The sequence below is a fragment of the Chrysochloris asiatica genome, unplaced genomic scaffold (assembly GCF_000296735.1).
Source record: "Chrysochloris asiatica unplaced genomic scaffold, ChrAsi1.0 scaffold00087, whole genome shotgun sequence".
Lineage (NCBI taxonomy): Eukaryota > Metazoa > Chordata > Mammalia > Afrosoricida > Chrysochloridae > Chrysochloris > Chrysochloris asiatica.
Window position 1 is genome coordinate 6,981,447 of NW_006408605.1, and position 23,927 is coordinate 7,005,373.

The 23,927-nt window shown below is 42.0% G+C and overlaps 1 protein-coding gene across 1 annotated transcript in view; it reads right to left on the reverse strand.

Moving 5' to 3' along the window:
* Positions 1-1,886: 1,886 nt before the first annotated feature.
* GFRA3 (GDNF family receptor alpha 3) overlaps positions 1,887-23,927 on the reverse strand; it is a 34,139-nt gene continuing 12,098 nt past the window's right edge. The window contains exons 2-7 of the mRNA XM_006866219.1: positions 17,097-17,375; positions 6,313-6,625; positions 2,959-3,062; positions 2,665-2,799; positions 2,187-2,275; positions 1,887-1,976 (exon numbers count right to left, since the gene is read on the reverse strand). Of these exons, the coding sequence (XP_006866281.1) occupies positions 1,887-1,976; positions 2,187-2,275; positions 2,665-2,799; positions 2,959-3,062; positions 6,313-6,625; positions 17,097-17,375 (1,010 nt within the window). The remainder of the gene's footprint in view (positions 1,977-2,186; positions 2,276-2,664; positions 2,800-2,958; positions 3,063-6,312; positions 6,626-17,096; positions 17,376-23,927) is intronic.

The window sequence follows — 23,927 nt, forward strand, 5'->3', positions numbered from 1 at the left end:
CATTAAGGCCAGCAGTTTGAAACTACCAGATGCTCTGCGGGAGAAAGATAAGGAAGGCTTTCTGTTCCTGTAGAGATTTACAGCCTCAGAAACTCTTTACAGGGTCACTATGGGTCGGAACCAACTCAACAGCACTTAACAAAAACAACAACATGCTGTCCAAATTCTCTACAAAAATCATATAATTGCTAGTTCTTTTGAATTCCTGCTATGTGCCAAACACAATGTTTTTACATGGATTATCTCATTATAAGGTGGGTTTTGTACCTTTTCATATTACTGATGTAGATTCTGGACCAGAACAGAGGTTATACTAGGGTCATACATTGCTGAAGGATTAAATGAATAAATGCATTAAAATACTTGGCACATAGTAGGAGCTCACTGAATGGGGCATGTTGTTGTTGTTAAGTACCGTGGAGTGGGTTCCAACTCATGGTGACCCTGCACAGGGTTTCCGAGGCTGTAAATCTTTGTGGGAGCAGAACACCTCATCTTTTAGTTTTGAACTGCTGACCTTGAGGTTGGCAGCCTGGCTCGTAACCACTACACTACCAGAGCTCCTTGAATGGGGCATAGCACTTACCATTATTGCATTGCACTTCTTAACTATCTTGTCAGTTTCCCGGCTCTGCCAGCATGAAAGGTTTGAAAATAAGACCTGAGTTACCTTGGAATCGCCTGTGTCCAGCAAAGTTAGCATTCAACAGATGCTTATTAAAAGAATAAGAACATTACTAGACAAATGTCCTCAGCTCTGTAAATACATTCTTCCATCTACTTTACATGGCTTGTTGTTGTTATGCTGTTGAGTCAATTCCAAGGAGTTCATTCCTTGTGATTTGCCATACAGTGCTTGTCTTAGAAAGACACACCAATGTGTTTCCTTATCTCAACAGTCTTACAAATTCCCTGAGATCAAGGATCAGTCTATTCTTGCCTCTGGTCCCCATTATGGTCTGACAGACAAGTAACACACATAGATACTTGATTAATGCTATGGTTGATGGAGAAGCCTTGCTACCAGCTGCTGTGGCAGACATTGCACAGTGTGCCAAAAATAATTGGAGCTGTCTCAGATACTAAGCCTACAGCCTCATATAAACCATTTTTCTGTCAACTCCATGTTAAGTACACATAGAGGTGGAGACCTGTTGGTAGGGTTCCTCTGCATCCTGGTTATCTAATCTTTTGTCTGTAACACTCCTAGGTCTGTATGTTATTTCCTAGTTATCTACAATGTGAGAAATGGGGGGGGGGGGAGTTTTCAGTCAAAATATTTAATCATGATCCAAGCGCATACGGGAACTTTGGAGCAGTAGCAGGAATAAAGAAAGCAAGGCTCAGATGCTTCTGGGCAGAGCAGTGAAATCAGAAAGTTCCCATTCCAAATTCAGAGAGATCCATGTGGTCAGGAAGAAGATGTGGGAGGAAGGGCCCAGTCTTGCTTCAATCTTCTTCATGATGGGAAATGTCTTTCTAGTCTTCCTTAGAACATCACCCAGTCCTGCCTGCTTGTAATGCATTAGAGAGTGACTGATTTGTTAGATGGCAAAGTGTTTCCTCTCTAGGTGAGCTTAGTGGACAGGAGGAAGGGATCAAGAAAGGGCCTGGTAGAACTTATCACTACCAGAGTATATGGCTAAATGGTGGTGTCACCAAGTCCTAAAGTAGAGGTGGAGTGGAAGGAATGAGAACCCAGCCAGTAAGGACCTGGAAGTCAACAACCCCTAGCTTTTAAATGGCCTCATCAAAAGTCAATTGGATGGGTGGGGTGGAGTCAGGTTTGCCTCACAGTGCATTGCATTTTCTTCCTGAGGCTGTCCTTTCCTCAGACTTTGTAGGCTGCGTTTGGTGGAGGGGAAGAGGGCTCTTAGAGACGTCAACTACCAGGATCTCAGGAGCAGAGTCAGCAACAGTGTACAGGAGAAAAGAGAGGGCACCCAAGGCTGTGGTCTCTGAGCAGGATTTTTATTCTGTGGAAGAAATAGAATAGAGTCAGCCTAGGGGACCCTGCTGACTACCCACTTTACCCCCTCAGCCTCAGTCAAGACCTGCCCCCTCTCCTGAATACTATCAGTATTTTAGAGTATTTGTGACAAGGAGGTCACCCCTCTCCATCCCCTTTCTGACTTGTTTGGGTTTTCTTCATCTGGTATGGAGGGGTGGAATAGAGGAGGCCCTACCTGGTGCTTCATCACAGAGTAGGTAAGGCCTGTCCCATCATTGGATAAGAGTTGGCTGTGAAAATGCATCTTTGCTGCAATGGCCTCCTCTGAGGAGAGGAAAGAAAGCAGACTGTAAGGGAGTCGTTGTTGGGAACTTCTCAGGGTCTCAAGGAAGGAAAGGGAATACCAAAGGACCTTTAGATGTAGGCAGGAGGTGGGAGGAGATGGGATATTGCCTTATTCTGCTTGCTTTTCCTTGGGCTAGGAAGAGTCCCTTGGGCCAACTCAGGTTGAACAGAAAGCCTGGGGTGGGGGTGGGTCACTCAGAAAGTATGGAAAGGAATTAAGGTGCAGGCTGGGACCTTTACTGAGGGGACTGTTTTGTCTGCAGGAGATGGATGGAACCAGTGTGGATCACATACTTGACCCTTCTCCCAACCCCCTTTGGTTCAGGTAACACAGTCATGGGGCCTGGGAGCCGGCAGACCGAACTCACTGAGGCAGGAGTTATGGGAGAAGGACCCTTCCAGCCGCTCACATTCCTCCTGGAGGTTGCCACTGCCACGGCAGGTACAACTTAAGGTGACACTGGTGTTGATGTCACTGACAAAGTTGGGAGTCATGGCAGTCCCTATGGGGAGAAAAGGGAAAGGTGTTTGGAGTGCCTGCGCTAACCCAAGCTTTCACTCCCACCATCTTCTACCCATCTCAGGAGCACTCCTTCTGGGTTCAGTCTCCAGAGTATTCTCACCCAGACTGGGGGTTCCCTATACCTACCCCCTAGACTTACCAATCATTCCCATGTATGCTCGCAGACATCTGGACTGCTCTGTCTCACAGGTCCTTAGGATATCCAAGGGATGGCAATGAGTCTGAAAATCTGCCAAACGTGATCTGGAAGAAAGAAAATGTCCAGAGTCCCCACTGAGTGTCTAGTCTGCAGACTGTACCTTTGCTGCCCTTTCGAAGGCCTGCCCATGCAAATCCTTCTCTGCCATCAGAGCCAGGCCCAGGACCTCCTCCTGAGCGAAGGTGGCCAGGATTCAGTGTCACAATTAAATGCCCTATCACACCAGTTCCTACAATATATAATATTGAATTTGGGCTTCATAATCCCTAGTTAGGAGACCTTGGGCGATTTATTTAACTTCAGTTTGCTCAACTATGAAAAAATTAGAGGATAATAGCACTACCTCATAGGATTTTTGTGAGGATGAAATAAGATCATAGATGTACAGCATTTAGCATAGATGGATGGATGGCTGTGTGCCATGGACTTGGTTCCAACCCATGGTGACCCTATATAGGGTTGCCGAGGCTGTAAATCTTTATGGAAGCAGAAAGCCTCATCTTTCTCCAGCGGAAAAGCTGGTCATTTCAAACTGCTGACCTTACGGTTCGCAGCCCGATTCATAACCACTACGCTACCAGAGCTAGATATTGTTGTTGTTGTTGTTATTAGTACTCACTGTATAATAAGTAAAGTAAGTGGTAGAACAAAGCTGCTTGACTCTCATTGTAAACAACTGCCACTTGAATGGATGATAACTTCAATTTGGTATTTTGCCCTGGGAAGGCAAGAGAAAACCAGATTGGAATTTCAAATTTGTTAAAGAATATGTGCCAAACACTTCTTCCTAACATTTGATCTAACAATGGCACTTGTAAGCAACATGTCCTAAGTAATAATTGTTGTTGCTGTTGTAAAGTGCTGTTGAGTAGGTTCTGACTCCTAGTGACCCCGTATAGAGTTTCTGAGGAGCGGCTGGTGAGTTTGAACCATCAACCTTGCAGTTCAAACCTACCTTTTGATCCAGTGCATGATCCCGCAGCACCACACCAAGACTCCAAGTAATTATTAGAGATGTGAACAAAGATTAATAAACAAAAGTGGTATTTATTGCAGCATTATTTATAGTAATAAAGAACTAAAGGCAACCCAACAATGAAGGAATGACTAAATAAGTGAATACTTTACATACAGCAGAATACAATGTAGACATTTAAAAATCAAGTACAATAAATAAAAAAACAAACAGCACCATTTACTGAAGCAGCCCTCATAGTGCCACGTTAAAGCACTTGACTGCTAATGTAAGGGTTGGCTGTTTAAACCCACCAAGCTGCTCTGCTGAAGAAAGATGTAACAATCTGCTCTCATAAAGATGTTGAGTGGAATCCAATGTATAACAACCCTATAACACATTGTTGTTGTTCTTAGGTGCCACTGAGTCAGCACCAACTCATAGCGACCTTATTATGCACAGCAAAATGAAACACTGCCCGATCCTGGGCCAACCTCACTACTGTTGCCACGCTGGAGTCCATCAATTCTGCCACTTGGCCAATCCATCTCATTGGGGGTCTTCTTCTTTTTCTCTGACCCTCCACCTTACCAAACATGATATCCTTCTCCAGCAACTGACCCTTCCTGACAATATGTCCGAAGTATGAGAGATGAAGTTTGGCTATCTTGGCCTCCAAGGAGCACTCTGGCTTCATTTCTTCCAATAGAAGAAATACAACAGATCTATTGGTTCTTGTTGTTGTTGTGCCATGGAGTCGGTTCCAACTCATAGCGACCCTGAACAGGATTTCCGAGGCTGTAAATCTTTACAGGAACCAAAAGCCTCATCTTTCTCCCATGGAGCAGCTGGTAGTTTTGAACTGCTGACCTTACAGTTCGCAGCCCGATTCGTAACCACTACGCTACCAGAGCTCCTCGGGCTTCTAAAAACAGACTGCCACATCTTTCCCCCGTGAAGCTACTGGTGAGTTCAAACCACTGACTTCTTGGTTAGCACCACCAGGCCTCCTTCTGCTAAGATTGCTGTTAAGTGCCATCAAGTAGGTTCCAATTCATAATGACATTGTATAGGATTTCCAAGGACCAGCTGGTGGGTTTGAACCACCAACTTTGTGGTTAGCATTAGAATGCTTATCCAACAGTGCCACACCAGGAGATTAAAGTCTTGGAAATCCTAGGGGGAAGTTTTGCTCTGCCCTGGAGCCCTGGTGTGGCTCTGTGGGCTAATGCACTGTACTGCAAAGCTTATTTGATATGCAAGGTTGGTGGTTCAAGATCACCAGCCTCACCTCAGCAACCCTATACAGGGTAGCTATGGATTGGCACTGACTCGATAGCACTTAACAATGACAACAACATCGGGTTGCAATGAGTTGGAATCCACTCCACAGCAATGGGTACCCTTTACTGAGTGCTTACTCTGCACCCATAAGATAAGCAGTTTATGTAAATTATTTTATTTAACTTTGACTGGAATCCCATGAGTTCTGCATTGTTGTTGTTGTTGTTGTTGAGTGCCATCGAGTCGGGTCCGACCCATAGCGACCCTGTACAGGGTTTCCGAGGGTGTAAATCTTTACGGGAGTAGAAAGCCTCATCTTTCTCCCGCGGAGCGGCTGGTAGTTTCAAACCGCTGACCTTAAGGTTCGCAGTCCGATTCGTAACCACTACGCTACCAGAGCTCTGCATTATTATTCTAAATTAAAGGGAATCTTAAGTTAAATGATGACTTTTTAGGTTAGGTGATAGAATCTTAAGTAAAGGTCATATTGTTGTTGGTAGGTGCCATCAAGTTGGTTCTGACTCATAGAGAGCCTGTATAGGGTTTTCAAGAAGCTACTAGTGAGTGTGAACCACCGATCTTTCAGTTAGCTGTCCAGTGCTAATTCTACAATGCCACAGGTTACATAGACCCAGGATTTAAACTCACATCTGACTTCAGAGCTTGAGTTTTTACCACTACCCCATACTATCTGTACAAGAAAATGCTCATGAGATATATAACAGAAGTGAAAGAAGATTAAAACATATTTCTAAAATGTATGGTTTTGCTATCTATATATAAAAACAAAAACAAAAGGAAATGTCCCCAAAAGTTCAGTGAGTTATCTTCAGGTGATGGAATTTTTAAGTAATATTTTTGGTACGGTCTGGTATTTTCAAGTTTTTACATAAAGGAGAAAAAAGGGTTAAGTTTGAGAAGATGACTTCAGAAAATACCCAGGTGAAGAAGTCAGTTCCTAAGGGTGGGTTGTGTCGACCCAACCTTGTACAGGCAAGGGAGCACTCAAGGGTGCACCACATCCTTTACTACCAGGGTCCACCCGCACCCCTCACCTGCAGAGCGGCTCAGAGAGGCAGGTGCGACGGAGCTCCAAGCAGTTGGGTACCTCAGAAGGCAGTGCACAGCTGGGGGCGATGGTGTTGCGCCTGCGCTCCCCGCAGCCTCGGTCTCCAGGTGCACATGGGCACAGCAGCAGGCCCTGTGCAAGAGGCTCAGGCGCCTTCTCGAAGAAGGCCCTTAGCTGCTCACGACAGACATGATGCTGACAGTGGGGTCCTGAGCATGCCTCCCCGTAGGCCTTGCGCAGTCGGTCACACTTGGCATTCACAGTGCACAGCATGGTGAACTTCAAGCAGAGGTCTGAGTCTGAGTAGAGAGGGGGATGAAGTCACCAGCCTGGACACTCCAAGCATACCTACAGCCTGGCCTCCCTAAGAATCCTTTGAACATCTAATTTAACACTGAAGGTTATGGGGCAAGTTGGAGCAACAGGACTGACTGGAATAAGGCCAGGACCTTTCCCTCTACCTACAAACATTATCTGGTATTCTTGAGACTCTCCATTCTACTACTCATACTGACAAGGTTTGTGGTGCTGTGGGTTAATGCACTGGAATGCAAAGTTGGCTTGATCTGCAAGGTCAGCAGTTTAAGTTCACCGGGAAACCCTGCACAGGGTTGCTATAGGTTGGAACCGAACTCGATGGCACTTAACAACAAGATATATTTATCTAAAATCCAAGCAGTCAAAAAACCCAAATAACCAAAACCTTTTCCCTGCCTGGTCCTGTGCAGTGCAATCTGATGGTGGGAATCAAAACCCAGAGAACCCTGCAACATAGTAAAGCAACTTTTGAACTGTCCAAAAGAGTTGCCATCAAGTTCTGTTTAGTTTTTTTTTTTTTGCACTCGTCTATTCTGTTAGGTTTTTGATGTCACTTGTCGTACATTGATTCATGAATCAGTGTGCATCATACTCAGAGTCTTAAGAAATTATGATGATAATTTTATTAATAAAATATTTCACCAGCCAAAACAATCAAGTAACCAGTACAGGGCATTCACTGATTCTTTGTAACTAAGAGTTTGTTATGCATAAAACTCTGTTTTTTCCCTCAAATTTCATATCCTGATAGATCAAACTGGGAGTCCTGGTATGGCACCGTTGGTTAATGCGCTGGACTGCAAAGTCCGCTTGAACCGGGAGGCCTGAGGTTCAAATTCACCAGCTGCTCCTCAGAAACTCTTTGCAGGGTTGCTATGAGTCGAACCCGACTCGACAGCACTTACAACAACAACATATTGAACTGAGTATTCAACAAAGTTCAAATTTTTCTCAAAAAGAGAATGCATGTGTGTGTGTTCCTTCCTAATTAACAGCTTCACTTTCCTGAAAAATGAGCATCATAGTCCTTGCCAGACTGATGGATCCCCACCCTGAGTCACCCTTGTACAAAGTCATATACTTTCTCACCATTTTCCCTGCCCAACACCTCGCCCATCCCATTAGATTGGTTGAAAACAAACAATTTCTTAGTCTTTAGGGACAAAAAGCTGCTTTCCTGGCTGTCTGGAATGAGGGTAAACACTCCATTTGAGTACATGTTTCTGAGACTGCTGCCCCTCCTGCCACTTCTACCACACCCTTTGTATGGGCTTGCCTTTCAAATGTATCCCTAATAGCTGTTGCTGTTTGATGGCTCTAGTTGACTATGTCCCACAGTTCAGATTCCCATGCTAACATGATGATATTTTAGTCATTTGGCAGGCTAGAAATTGTTCCCCCACAAACCTCCCAACTTGTATCTTTTACCCAACATCCTTCCCTCAGGATCCAGACCCAGCCTCCCATTACCCAGTCTGAGCTTGCCATCCACATCTGGTTTGAGCATGTTCAGTTTGTTGAGATTCATTTTCCAGGGTTTTTTGGTCACTGTGTCTTCATAGGGGGAGACATTCAGCTCGTAGTCACCTAGAGACAAGGTGGAGGGAGCACCAGAATCCTGAGGACCAGGGTAGGGGTAGAAGCAAGAAGGGCTGAGGCTGCTGAGCCAGACCTCAAAGCCCTGTGAAGAAAAGGAAAAGGCATAGGCTCTACCCAACTAGCTGTAAACTGTACAAAGATTATAAAAAGGCAGGCCTTAAAGCCTAGGGTGTATTTGATGAATAAACTGCATTTAAGGAGATCTGGTAGCGTAATGGTTACAAATTGGGCTGCTAACCTCCAGGTCGGCAGTTCGAAACTACCAGTGGCTCTGGGGGAGAAAGATGAGGCATTCTGCTCCCGTAAAGATTTATAGCCTCGGAAACCCTGTGCAGGGTTACTATGAGTTGGAACCGACTCTATGGTACTTAACAACAACAATGATAAGAATAAAAAAGAGTTACCATTTGTTGAGCACACTGTGTGCTGGGCACTACGGTGTACGTTCTTGTTGTTAAGTGCTGTTGAGCCAAAGTAATATATCTCATCTTGAAGGCGGCTTCAAAAAGTTCGTGGGAAATTTCCATCTTTCAACTCCATTTTCCCACAAACTTTTTGAAGTCTCCTCATTGTTGTTGTTGTTAAGTACTATTAAATTGATTCCGATTCACAGTGACCCAGTATAGGATTTCTGGAGGCTGTAAATCTTTGTGAGAGTAGAAATTCTCATTTTTCTCCCAAGGAGCAACTGATGGGCTTTAACCACCGACCTTGTGGTTTAGTCCAGTGTACGTCTAAGCCCCCTCATACATGACAGTAAATCAAAAGTATTGCTACTAGAGGTCCAGTTCATACATGCACAGGTTTATTCCCCAAAAAATGAAATTAAACATGTCTCTGAGATCAATGGAATGACTGAAGACAAGTTCTCTTGATAATACACTTGTCTTAGTCTCATTGTGGTTAAGTGCCACTGAGTCAGTTCCAACCCATAGCGACCCAGTATAGGGCTTCTGAGGAGCATCTGGTGTGTTTGAACCACTGACCTTGCAGTTCAAACTGACTTTCAAATCCAGTGCCACACCAGGACTCCATTAGTCTCATTAGGGTGCCTTAAAAAGAAGATCCAATGAAAACATTGGCTTCCATGGAGATCTGCTGGGTCAGTTAAATTCAAAGCAGAAAAACCAGCTCAGAAAGTTATGGTGATGGTTTTGGGGGGGGTCTAAAGGGTTAATCAATAACCTCATATGCATGAGAAAGCTTGACAGTGAATAAGGAAGACCATAGAAGAATTGATGCTTTTGAGTTATGTTATTGGAGGAGAATATTGAAAGCGCCATGGGCTGCCATAAGAACAAACAGATACGTGTTGGAAGAAGTACAGCCAGAGTGCTCCTTGGGGGCCAGGATGGCCAAACTTCGTCTCTCATACTTCAGACATGTTGTCAGGAGGGACCAGTCACTGGAGAAGGATGTCATGTTTGGTAAGGTGGAGGGTCAAAGAAAAAGAGGAAGACCCCCAGCGAGATGGATTGACAAAATGGAAGCATCAATGGGCTCAAGCATGGCAACAATTGTGAGGTTGGCCCAGTACAGGGCAGTGTTTTGTTCTGTTGTGCATATGGTCGCTATGAATCCGTACCGACTCAATGGCACCTAACAAAAACAACAACAACAACAAAGGGTTAATCTTGAAGGATTTTCTCCAAGGGCACAGATGAACATGGGGGTTTATGAAGAACTTTTAAAAAAACTGAAAACTGCATTGATGAGAAAAAGGCCAGGAAAGTTGAACCAATAAATGATTTCCCATAACAATATACCTGCTCATTCTTCAAAGGTAGCAAAGGTTATCCTATGAGAATTTCTTTGGGAAACCTTATCCCATCCACCCCACAGCTCTGATTTGCCCCTTCAGACTTCTTTTTGTTACCCAAACTCCAAGTATATTGAAAAGAAACACAATCTGAGTCTTGGGGTTACTAAAACTGCCATTTTGATATGGTGTAAATCAAAGAGCATAGAATTCTTCAAGGAAGGGTTTTTGTTGTTGTTAGGTGCCGTTGAGTTGGTTCCAATTCACAGAGACCCTATATAGAGTTTCTGAGGAGTGGCTGGTAAATTTGAACCACCAATCTTGTAGTTCGAACCGACCTTGTGGTTCAGTGTGTATCCTATAGCACCACACTAGGAAGGGTTAGAGATGAAAACATTGCTTTTCAAAGTGTTTGAGTTATGGTGTTGGAGGAGAACATTGAAAGTGCCTAGATGGAGGATATATCAAGAAATAAAAGCTTCATGTTTTGATATTTTTAATAGCAGTTTCTATGATTTTGCAGAGTCTTGATGTGGCACTGTAGGATAAGCACTAGACTGCTAAACGCAAGATCGGCAGTTCAAACCCACCAGCTGCTCCTTGGAAACCTCATACAGTGTTGCTATGTATGACTCAACAGCACTTAACAACAACAGTGGTTTTAAGGAGTCTTGATTTGGTGCTATAAGATAAGCACTGAACTGCTAACGTCAAGGTTGGTGGTTCAAACCCACCAGCCATTGCTTGGAAATCCTATACTGGGTTGCTGAATCAAAACAGACTCAACAGCACTTAACAAAAGCAACAACAATAACAATGGTTTTAAGGGGAGTGCTGAGGCTCTGAAAGCTAAGCACTGGACTCCTAACTACAAAGTTGGCAGTTCAAGCCCATCAGCTGCTCTGTCAGACAAAGATGAGACAATCTGCTCCTGTAAAAAGAGCCTCAGAAACCCTGCACAGGCATATAACAACAACAATGGTTTTAAAAGTCCCAAGCCTCTAGAGTGACTGAGCAATGGGATTCTAGGGTGCATACCAATCTCTGAAATACCGCCTCTTTCACCTCTTCCTTTCTCTCCACCTGGCTTCACTCACCTGCCCAGCAACTGTACAGCCTTCCACTCCCTACTCACTATGGACTGTACAGGGACTGCCTGTATAGAATAGGGTGTTCATGTAACATCCAAACTGTTTAACATCTTATTTCCAGAATGTTTAATGGACATTAAACAATGAATACATATACATATGTATGGTGGTGGTGATGTGCCATGGAGTCGATTCCAACTCATAGTGACCCTGCACAAAGTTTTTGAGGTTGTAAATCTTTATGGGATCAGAAAGCCTCATCTTTCTCCCGAGGAACTGCTGGTAGTTTCGAACTGCTGACCATAAGGTTAGCAGCCCAACTCATAGCCACTATGCTACCAGAGTTCTATATATATATGTATATATATATATATATGTGTGTAGACATATCTGTATATATGTGTGTAGACATATATGTATATATACACATGTGTGTATACATCTGTATATGTGTGTGTATACACATATGTATATATACACATGTGTGTATATGTGTGTGTGTATGTATGTATGTATATATATATATATATATATATATATATACAATCAATGAACATTTCTCATCTCATATTGTTGTTCAGTGCTATTGAGTTGGTTACAACTCATAAAATATGTGTGTGCATGTTTTATGGACAGAATTATGTCCCTCAAATATGCATTGTAGATCCTAACCTCTATGCCTGTAGTTAGAGTCCTGGTATGGGTTAATGCGCTAGACTGCAAAGTCAGTTTAAACAGCAAGGTCGGTGATTCAAGCTCACCAGCCACTCCTCAGAAACCCTATAAAGAATCAGTATGGGTCGGAACCAACTGGATGGCACTTAACAACAACAATAAATGCCTATGGTTATAATCTCATTTAGGAATGAGTTGTCTTTGTTATGTTACTGAGACAGGATTAGTGTAGGGTGTATCTTGAGTCAATCTCTTTTGAAATATAAGAGATTAAACATGCAAGCTAGCAGGCAGACATAGAGGAAGAGAGATGTGGAGCCACATAAAGATCTCCCAGGAGCACAGAAGCTCAAAGGGACGAGGATCTTCCTCCAAAGGCAACACAGACAGCAAGCTTTCCCCTAGAGCCAGCACCTTGAATTTGAACTTCTAGCCTGCTGTAAGAAAATAACTTCCTGTTTGTGAAAGCCACCCACTTCTGGTATTTCTGTTACAGCTGCACTAGGTAAACAAAACAGAATGTGTTTTTGTATATGTGTATAAAGTCTTATTTGATCCTCCTATAAGTTTAGGGTAAGTAAGAAAAAACTGAGGATGAGAGAAATTAGTTGCTCAGACGCACTGTGGTACCATGAATTTACTTGATATGGCTCTTCTATCTATAGTCTTCATAACTCTTACCAAATGATTGGGTGTGACCATGTAAATAGAGTATGGGGACTCTAACATTGAGTTCTGTTATTGTTCTTTTCCTTCTGCCATTTGGATTCTAGAATGAAGAAGAAAGGTGAAGCAGAAATGAAGCCAACTTGTGGACGCTTGCAGCAGATGTGTAACATGAACAAAAAAGACATTTTGTTGTTGATAGCCAGAGATTTGGGAGTTGTCCGTTACTGCAGCATAACCTACAAAATTCTATTAATACAGCAAATGATACCTAGAATGGAGGGCTGCCATAACAAAAGAAATCTAAAATGCGTGGCACTGTTTTGAGACTGGGCAGTGGGTAGTGAAAACACGACTACTGGGAGCTGGAAAGATTACGAATGCCTGACTTACAATGGGTACAGAAAAACATTATTATTACTATTCTGTATTATTATATGGGGAGTGTGGTCGTTCTGTAGAACAAACACTGAGCTGAAAACCACAAGGTCAGTGGTTTGAGCCCACCAGCCGCTCCTTGAGAAAAAGATGAGACTTTCTGCTCCCACAAAGATTTACAGCCTTAGAAACCCTAATCAGGGCCACTATGAGTTGGTACTTAGCAACAATAACGTTATTAGGGTAAATATGTTTTATTGTATCTAGACAGATTTCTTTAATGTTTTTATGTATAGAAAGGTATACTATATACTATGTTGTTGTTGTTATGTGCCACGGAGTCAGTTCTGACTCATAGTGACCCTGTACAGGGTTTCCAAGGCTGTAAATCTTTACAGGAGCAGAAAGCCCCATCTTTCTCCTGAGGAACTGCTGGTAGTTTTGAACTGCTGACCTTGCGGTTTGCAGCCCAATTCATAACCACTATGCTACCAGAGCTCCTTTACTATATACTATATACCAAGAAAACCATTTGAGTAACTGACATTAGATACTAACTACACCTAACTGTTCTGACTTACATATTTGACTTAAAGATGGATTTAGGAATGGAACTCATTAGTCATCCAGAATTTCCGGTAGTGGCAAAGCATTTGGTAAAATTATTGCTTGCGATAACTTGATGCACTGAATGAGCTTGTGCTTTAAGGGAAGAAGCTAAAAATCAGCTGTTGGCTGCATTTGACAGGGTACTACGAGAAAGTTATAAACTCAAGATAGAATTGATCGGTTTGCAAGTACAGATGAAAGGGAAGAGAGAGAAACCAGAAATTTCATGTCTTGCAGTATTGAGAGATAAAATTCTTTCACATATTCAAATGGCAAAAGCTAAAGTGGAAACATGTTTTGAGTGATAAGGTTGATTATAACTTAGTCTTGGAGCAAAGATCAAATCAAGTGTATGGCTATCATGCCTTTTTAGACATTTCTCATTTGATTTAGAAGGCACCCAATAAAGCCTTCCAGTTGAACCAACGTGCTCAAGTGGGGGTGGGGGGTGGGGTGGAAATACTGGCTCTCCCCCAGAAGCTTGATACGGGCACCAAATCTACTGTGATCAAGTCAATTCTGACTCATAGAAACTCTATAGAGCAAGGTACTTCTAACTGGGTCTACAAGAGATTCCATGTCTTTATGAAAAGAACTGTGAGAAAGGCTACTGGCACATGAGGTGACAGATATCAAAGAGATAAAAAAGCAAGAGGTTTGAAAGAGTTGTACTGTTAAACAAGCCTGGATTAAAGAGACTGTAACATTTGAGCCTCTAAATGCCTCAACATTCCTCAGGCAGTTGCTCAGTCCCCCAGTAGGCTGTAGTCTCCAATGCCCTCTTCCGATGTGGCCAAATAAAATAAAGGGGGTTAAAAAAGGACTCCCCCAAAGGGCTTGGACCAAGAATTCTAGAGAACAGTGAATAGAGAGAGCACTACTCCCATGGAGCAGAAGCAGGCCTTTATTACGGAACAATTCATATACTCTCAGGCAAAAAAGTTTGTCTAATGGAATTTCAGAATTGCTATGAACCAGTGTCTGCTGTGTGCCTTCCATTCTTCTCCTTTCTAACTGGGAGTGTTATTTATGGCTATCCTGTCCCTGTTCCGTTATTGTATATTCAGTATGCATGAGAGGCTGATGACCTGTCTTTTTAGTTCACAGGTTTCTAGATCAAGAGGAGCCATATCAGGATCTGATATAGAGACTACCATGAGATCTTAGACTTTGAGCCTGTTGTCATGCCTGTATAGAACTTTTAGAGCATCTTCCTTGAGAAGTGGGTAGTGTATTTTGCTGTAAAGGGGAGGGAAGTGAATATTTTGACCAAGTGTTGGACTACAGTAGATCAGATTATTTTGCCCAATAATTTTTTGCCTTTTGTAAGATTCTATATCCTTATTTACTGTCATGTGATTTGCAGTGTCTTTGGTAGGAGATGTGTATTTCATTGCCTCAACCTTGGCCATGTGACCTTCTTTTTCAATGGATTCTGAGCAGAAACAGTGTATGTAACCTCTGAGCAGAAGCTTTAAAAGCCATTGCATGAGACCAGCCTGGAAAAGCAAGAGGAATAGAAGATACTTCTTGAAAGACAGACCAGAAGGAAAAATCCAAAACAAAAATGGCAGTCTGATTAGCTACCATAAGAACAAGCAAGTTGTTCTTTGGGGAGCCATCAAGGTAAGCAATCAAGTCCTTTCAGGACAAATTCCCCTCCAAGACTAAAACTCAAAGGGAACACATGAGCAGGCAAGTAAGCTTGCTGGTGACCACATTGGTCTCCTGGTGAGTGGAAGAGGGAAAAAGGCAGCAATGAAGATATGGGCTGAGTTCAACCACATTCCATAGACTCCCATCAACCTGCAGATGAGAGAGAGAAGAAGAGGAGTTGGTTGGTTCTAAGTGTGGTAAGACCTGGGGACTCATGAGCCCATGAATAAGCACATAGCCATGGAGGGCTGGAGCAGAGAGCAAGCACCCAGCTGAAGTGAAGTGAGGGGAGATGAACAAGAACACCCAAAAAAGGAAACAAGTGTAAATTACTACAATTTTATGAACTTGACCTATACTTATAGATGTGTTGTTGTTGTTGCTATGTGCCGTGGAATCGGTTCTGACTCATAGTAACCCTGCATAGGGTTTCCGAGGCTGTAAATCTTTTTGGGAGCAGAAAACCTTATCTTTCTCCCGCGGAACAGCTGGTAGTTTCGAACTGCTGACCATAAGGTTAGCAGCCCAATTTGTAACTACTACACTACCAGAGCTCCTTACTTAGTGATGTAGTAGCTCATAATACAAACTGAGAGAGAAGGAGTTTTCATATCCAAGATCATTGGCTACCTAAAATGGGAAGGGCTATAAAGGCACGAAGTGATTGGTTTACAAGTTTGCAAGAGGGAGTTCAGTTTCAGAGTGATTAGGGGAAGGTAGAATCCCTGCTGAAAAGTTTTCATCTGGTCTAGAAGGGTCTGGTGAAAGCAGCTGGGGATAAGATTCTTATGACTCAATAGTGAGTACTTGTTATCATAACTAATTGTGACTGTCACAACTGTAAAGGTAGAAATTTTGTAACAAAAAGAGGGGAGTAGTTCATCTTACAGTCCAGGAACAAAGAACCCTAGAACCATCAAGCGAGAAGAACATGAGTGGAATGTGGGACCTTATCCAGAGAAGGAGTGACACCAGAGATGAGGGCATAGAGACAGAGAGTAGCTGAGGACTCTAGACTCATAGAAAGAGAAATGCTGTGTACTGTCAGCCAGGTGTTGGTAGCCAGGAGGCAGGCTTGCAGAATGTGTCCTTTGGTTGTTTAAATGATTATATATTCCTGAGTGCTTTTGTGAACATCCCCCCTACAAAAAAAAAAAAAAAACCCCACAGGGAATAAAAGCAAGTACTGTTGAATGATGATGCACAGAGGAGATTGTAATCATTGCAATGAAACGATGAATGTAAAACCGATGTTCCCCCATGTAAATTATGACTCGATTCACAATACAAACTTAAAAAAAGAAAAAAGCCATTGCATGGTTCTGTTATTGCTGTTTTCTTCTGTCATGATAAGAGCACATCCCACATGAGGCTGTGTGTTTAGCATGACTCTCAGAATCAAGAACATACACGAAACAGGCAACAAAGAACATTAGCAAGAAATAAACTTGTTTTGCAAGTCACTGTTTTGTTACTGTAGATTAGTAAAAACAAATACAAAGAAGGGTTTAAGAAAAAAGTCAGATGAAACTCTTCTCTTTGGCTCTTCCTGTGCCTTCTCTCTCTTGTCTGATTAATAAGTATCCTTTTGGTTAAAGCTTAGACCAGAATGCTACTTCCCAATCTATCTGAATTTGTGGGTTACATCATATATGGAGACTGTTTATGGATTACACCTTTGCTCCACCTCCCTCTATACCCTTCTGTTCCAGCAGCTTCCCAAGCTAGTCCTCAACCTGGTTCAGTGCTCTGCCAAGAGGGAGCTACATGTTGCCAGGTTAAAAAAGGGGAGTTGGAAGAGGAGAGAGCAGTATTGTCGGCACCCGAAAGGATACTGCCAATTCTTCCCTTCACCTCTTACTGATGTCAAGTACAGAATTTCACCATCATCCCTGTTAAAATCGACCAACCGGTCCATATTCTGCAGGATTAATAAATAACCCCCAATTAATAAATATTTAATAAATAGCCATCTTCCCATTTCCCCCACTCAGTCCAGTCTAGTATGGGGGGCCTCACCAAGACTGCGGACATTGTGAACAGTCCAATAGATGCTCAGGCAGATAGCTTGGTTCTTCATGCGCCGGTTGCATGAACAGCCCATCAGAGAGCTGTTCCTAAGCTGCTGTGCTGCCTCAAGGCATTCCGCAGGCTCCTTTGAGGGTGATGGGGTGCTTACACTATAGATGCAGGAATCCAGGTGGTGATAGGCAGCACTGCATGTGGGGTTGGCCTGGCATTTCCTCCTGGCTTGAATACAGTTGTTCATAAACCGACCTTCAGTGGTGAGGGAGTCTCCTGTAGAGTGTAAGAGACCAAGTGAGGCTCACACATGGCTACAGTGCCAGTCTGTACAAGCTGTTACATAGGGTGGGAGGCTTCCCAATGAAACACTCGGCAAGTAAGACCTGGGGTGTCACCAAAGGCCATTTAGGAGTAAGAACGAAGAAAAAGAAGCCCAGCAGGACTGTGCAGTCTGCAGCAGTCTCAACAATCTTGACAACACATTTCAGACCCAAGAACAGATGGGGAATTTGAGGAAAGACTACCCAAGTCTCCAGGTAGGAGAAGGAAGGCAGATGTTTGAAACTGAGCCTGATGACCCTATTAGGGAAGGCCTAGCATCATGAGAAAAGAGTTGAGAATGTGCAAGGAAATGCTAAATGCGAGCCAGAAACAACTCTTGAGTCTTCTATTTAAAATCATTTTTTAAATACCTTAATGTGGGAACTGGCTAAGGTTGGAGTGAAGCTATTACCAGAAGTAAAGAAAAGGTAATCGGATCCGCTCACATTCAATTAGATCAGTGTTGCTTATAACTCAGTCCTGGAGGAAGTCACTGCATCCTAAGACTTAGGAACCTCTGCCAAGGGGATCCTCATCCCTCCATTGTGGGGTAATAGAACACCATCATTTCCCGAATTGTTCAAGGCAAAAAAACTCAAGAGTCATTCTTAATGTTCCTCTGTTTTTCATATCCTATGTTCAATCCACCAACAAGTTCTGTTAATTTTATAACATATCTGGAATTTTTCTACTTCTTTCTATATCGCCACCTCCTTAACTCTAGCTACCATCCATACTTTTCTCAACTACTGCCAAGCCCCCTTACTGGCCTCCCTTATTCCATCTTCCAAACCCATTCTCCCAGCCATTTCTTTAAAATCAACATTTCTCACTCTACTTGGCCCATTACTTTCTTTCTTAAAACCTGTTATTGTGAATTGAGTGAAGGTTTACGGAGCAGATTATCAGTCACACATTCAACAAATCAGACACTTCGTTTTATTACAATGATTGCAATCCTCTCCATGTACCATCAGTTAATAGTATTTACCTCTATTCACGTTAACTCTTGCATGTCTCCCTAAGTCTTTAGCTACCTTGATTTTTCCAGAGTCATCTTTTTTCAGTAAACTTTTTTTTTTTAATTAACCATTTTAATGTGTACAATTCAGTGCCATTTAGTACATTCGCAATGTGGTGCAAACATTATCTTGATCTACTTCTAAAACATTTTCATCACCCCAAAAGGAAACTCGGTACCCATAAACAGTTGCTCCCCATATTCTCTTCCTCTGAGTCCTAAAAATCACTAACCTGTTTTCTGTCTATATAGGTTAGCTTATCCTGGAAATTTCATATAAATAAAGTAATACATTATGCTCTATGTGATCATTCGTGTCTGGCTTCTATCACCCAGAATAGTGTTTTCTAGGTTCATCCATATTGTAGCATGTATCAGTGCTTAATTACTTTTTATTGTTGAATAATATTCTATTGTAGGAAAATACCACACTTTGCTCATCTATACATTGGTTGATGAGCATTTGGGCTGTTTTCACCTTTTGACAATTGTGAATATACTGCTATGAACACTGGCATAAGAGTATTGTTTGAGTATCTATTTTCAATTCTCTGGGGTATATAACTAGGAGTGGAATTACAGGGTTATATGGGAACTCTATGTTTAATTTTTTGAGAAACTGCCAAACTGTTTTCCACAGTTGTTGCACCATTTTACATCACTACCAGAAATATAAAAGGGTTCCAATTTCTCCACATTCTCACCAACACAAATTTTCTGAGTTTTGTTTGTTTACTTCATTGTAGAAATCCTCATAGGTATGAAGTGGTCTCACTGGAGATTTAATTTGCATTTTTCTCTTAGTAACTAATGACATTTAAGTATCTTTTCACATGCTTGTTGGAGATTTGTACTTGTATATGTTTTTTGGTAATAAAATTTTTACTGAAGCATAAGATTACATTGGTTAAGGTTGTATGTAGTTTGGCAATTATGTAATGGTTTAATTTGGCAGTTATATAATGATGTAATTATCCTCCATGGTGTAATCTGAAGTGGTCAGTCAATCAGTTGTAAGGAGAGTTTTCTCAGCAGTATAGCCTGAATCCAATATATATATATATGGATGTTCTGGCAAAGCATGGTTGCTCCGGATCCTGCTTCTGGCTCATCATCATCTAATTTTCAGCTCTTGGTATCTGCCTCCACAGCCTGTGGGCCAGCAACCTGCTCTCTTACCTATCTTGGATTCATCAGCCTCTGCAACCCATTAGGAGCAGCCTGCACTCTGACCTGCTAACACTGGATTGGACAGCCCCTGCAGCCACATGAGTTAGGAGAAGCCTCCAGCCTGACACCTGACTGTGGACTTAAAACTTGACAGTCACTACAATCACGTGAGCCATTTCCTTGAGACAAATCTCTCTCTCTTTCACTACACACACACACACACACACACACATAAATGACTCCCTGGTTTTGCTTCTCTGGAGAATCAGAGATGAAGAAACTGAAGAATTCTACCAAATTTTGCAGTCTGAAATTGACTGAACATAAAATCAAGATGCCTTGATAATTACTGGTGCTTGGAATAAAAAATCTAGAAACAAAAGAAGGATCAGTATTTGGAAAATATGGCCTTGGTGATAAAAATGACAATGGAGGCAGCATGCAAGAATTCTGCAATATCAATGACTTCTCCATTGCAAATACTTTTTTTCAACATCATGAAAGGCCACTATATGTGGTGCTGTGGGCTAATGCATCAGACTGCAAGTCATTTGAACTGAAAAGTCAGTGGTTCAAGCTCACCAGCGGCTCCTTGGAAACCCTATACAGGATCATTATGGGTCAGATTCGACTTGATGGCACTTAACAACAATAACATATACATGAACCTCACCAAATGAAATAGACTATTTATATGGGAAGAGATGATAAAGGAGCTTAATATCACCAGCCAAAACAAGGCCAGAGGCAGACTGTGAAACAGATCATTAATTGCTCATATGCAAGTTCAAGCTGATGCTGAAGAAAATTAAAACAAGTTCACAAGAGCCAAAATATGACCTTGAACTTATCTCAACTGAATTTAGAGGTCATATGAAGAACAAATTTGATGCATTATACACTAACGACCAGAGGGCTTATGGGATGACATCAAGAACATCATACAGGAAGAAAGCAAAAGGTCATTAAAAAGACAGGAAAGAAAGAAAAGGCAAAAATGAGTCAGAAGAACCCTGAAGCTTGCTCTTGAATGTAAAGAAGTTAAACCAAATGGAAGAAATGAATGAGGTAGTAAAAGAGCTGAACCAAAGATTTCAAAGGGCAGTTTGAGAAGACACAGTACAGTATTCTAACGAAATGTGCAGACATGGATAGAAAACCAAAAGGGAAGAACATGTGCAGCATTTCTCAAGCTTAAAGAACTGAAGAAAAATTCAAACCTCAAACTGTAATATTGTAGAATTGGTGCTGTAATATTGTAGAATTGGATGAGGGCTAGACTGCTAACCACAAGGTCAGCAATTCAAACATGCCAGTCAGTCTTTAGAAACTGTATACTGGGTCACTATGTGTTGGAACCAATTTGATGGCACTTAAAAACAAAAATGTTGTTGTTGTTGTTGTTGTGTGCCGTGGAGTCGGTTCTGTCTCATAGCGACCCTGTACAGGGTTTCTGAGGCTGTAAATCTTTATAGGAGCAGAAAGCCTCATCTTTCTCCCACAGAACAGCTGGTAGTTTCGAACTGCTGACCTTGTGGTTCACAGCCCGATTTATAACCACTATGTTACCAGCAATAAAAGGGCAAAGTATCAGATGACATAGAAAGCATCAAAAGAAGATGGACGGAGATTGTAAGAAAACATGAGATGACCAGAGTTTTGCTGGCGGCAGAGACAGCCAGGTAGGAAAGGCTCCATGGGGGAGGGATTGAAAACCCAGAGAAGCTGCATTCATGGAACAACACCAGAGCTTCCGGATCTAGCATAAGATCCAGGGCTTTAGTTTCCCGCACGCGCAAGTGGAAAATTCACGATATAAAGGAAAATACTGCGAATTAGGAATTGCTTGAGACGGGACTCCCTCTGGGGCCACCCCACCCTGGTGGAGTTCAGAGGGTGGGCACAGTCTGGCTACAGCCAGACTGGCAAAAGGAACCGGAGCTAAAAGCAGTGCAGTGATATTTGCAAAAAGAGGTGCGGGGGATTCTACATGTTTTTTCCTCCTCTTCTCTGTTGCGCCTTCTTTGCCCAGCCCGGACGCCTTCAGGCAGGTGGGTGCTCACCCACGAAAAAAGTCCAGAGCCCACGGCACAGAGAGAAAGAGCTTGGCATCTGCTTATGATGTCAGCCTCGGGGTCGCAGCCCTAAAATTAACTTGTGCTGGACCCTTTACTCTGGCCTATCTAGCAAGAAAAAAGCAGGCCTGTCAGATCTGACAGACAAACCACATGAACAATCTGTAAAATCCCAACATAAAAGGACACAACTATCTCGAGAATTATGCTGTGCACACACAGATACCTAACTGACCTTCAGAAACAAAAATAGTAGACAATATTTCTCCCATTAACTTCTCAATATCTATCTGCTCACCTCTACAGTGGTGACTAGAGGAGGGGCCTGAGCGAGCGGACACCCCCACCCACTGCTGGAGGCTTCTATGGTGCACACACACTGTGTAGCAAGGTGACTGGACAGTCGGCCACAGTTTTATTTTTGTTTCAAAGTGGTGGTTTTTGTCTTTGCTTTTATATTGCTTATGCTTTTGGTCCTTTTTATCACACATTTTTCCTGAAGATGGAAGATTTGTCTCCCTATGTTACCCAAGAAGAGACAGGAATTGTAGCCATATAGCCAAGCTATAAGCATAAGCATACCTTATAATATTCCACTGTTGATACAAGAGCCAATAACAGCTGCTAAGCATTACATGCGAAAAGGGAAGCCTATCTCCTGATCATATCCACCAGGAGACACCCAGTAAGCTTAATAACACAACAACAAACAACCATTTAAGCATTAAAAAACCCACATAACTAATGGAAATGACAAACAAAAAACAACAAAAGATCTCAAAACATGTCCAAAAACAGAAAAGAGTAACTGAGACAAATGAGCTGGAGACAGACAAAGGCTCCCCAGAAGAGGAAGAGCAGGTTTTGGATTTGCCTAAGAAGGAATTCAGAATAATATGGAAACAAAGTCAAATGCTCCAAAAAGGGGTGGAGGAAAACAAGGAAGAAGTCAGAAAAGTACTACAAGAGCAATCAAACAAGATTGATACAGCATTGGAAACAATTCAAAACCTGCAAAAAGAAGTCCAGATGATTAATAATAAAATATCAGAAATGGACAATTCACTGAAAGGGGAAAGAAGCAGAATAGAAGAGATGGAAGCCAGAACTAGCTAGGTGGAAGAAAAATCTCTCAATTCTGCTAAGATAGAAGACCAAGCAGAAAAAAGGATTAAAAACATCTGAAGAGAGTCGAAGATTCATGCTGGATAACACGAAGAGTAACAACTTAAGAATTATTGGAATTCTGGAACAGGAAGAATCAGAGAAGTCCACAGAGGAGATAGTTGAAGAGCTTCTGGAAAAAAATTTCCCTAACATCTTGAAAGATGAAAAGATAAACATTCAAGAAGCCGAATGTACCCCAGGAAGGACAGACCCCAAAAGAAAGTCACCAAGACATATAATACTCAAGCTCTCAAAAATCAAAGACAAGAATAGAATCCTAAAAGGGAAAAGAGAAGTGTCACTTACAAAGGCAAGCAAATCAGATTAATCTCTGACTTCTCAGCAGAAACCATGCATGCAAGAAGGCAATGGGGAGACATATACAAACCTCTAAAAGAAAAAAACTGCCAACCAAGAATCGTCTACCCAGCAAAACTGTCAATCAAATACAATGGTACAATCAAAACATTCCATGATAAACAGAATCTAACAGATTTTGTCAAAATCAAGCCAGTACTTCAAAACAAAGAACAAAACAAAGAACTGAAAACGAACTTTGGACTGAAAACGAACAAGAACAGACAACAACCAGAGATTGACAGGCATGGCAACACCATCTGGAACTCAGTCAACAGACAGCAGATTTCAGAACAGAACAAAATGACAACAACGAATTTAAAGGAGCTTGGAGGTCAACCGAAGATCAAAATAATATCAATGTCAGAGAAGCGATAAATGTAGTAACAGAGATCCAGGTGGTGAAGATGTCAGGTAGATTAGAGGATACAATAGATCCTCTTAAATGGAGAGAAAAGTTAATAGACTATAAGGTAACCCCAAAGAAAGTTAATACTTCACCACTTACCTTGAAAATTAACTTCCAAGCAGAACATGAAAACTAAGAAGAAACCGACAAGAAATAGCACAAAAAACACAAACTCAGCAAAGAAGGCATGCAGAACAAAGGAATGAACAGCACTACCAAAAACTTAATATAATGGCAGCAATTAATTCATACCTATCAATAATTATTACTAGGAAATAATTATCTAATAAGAAGGAGTGATGAAC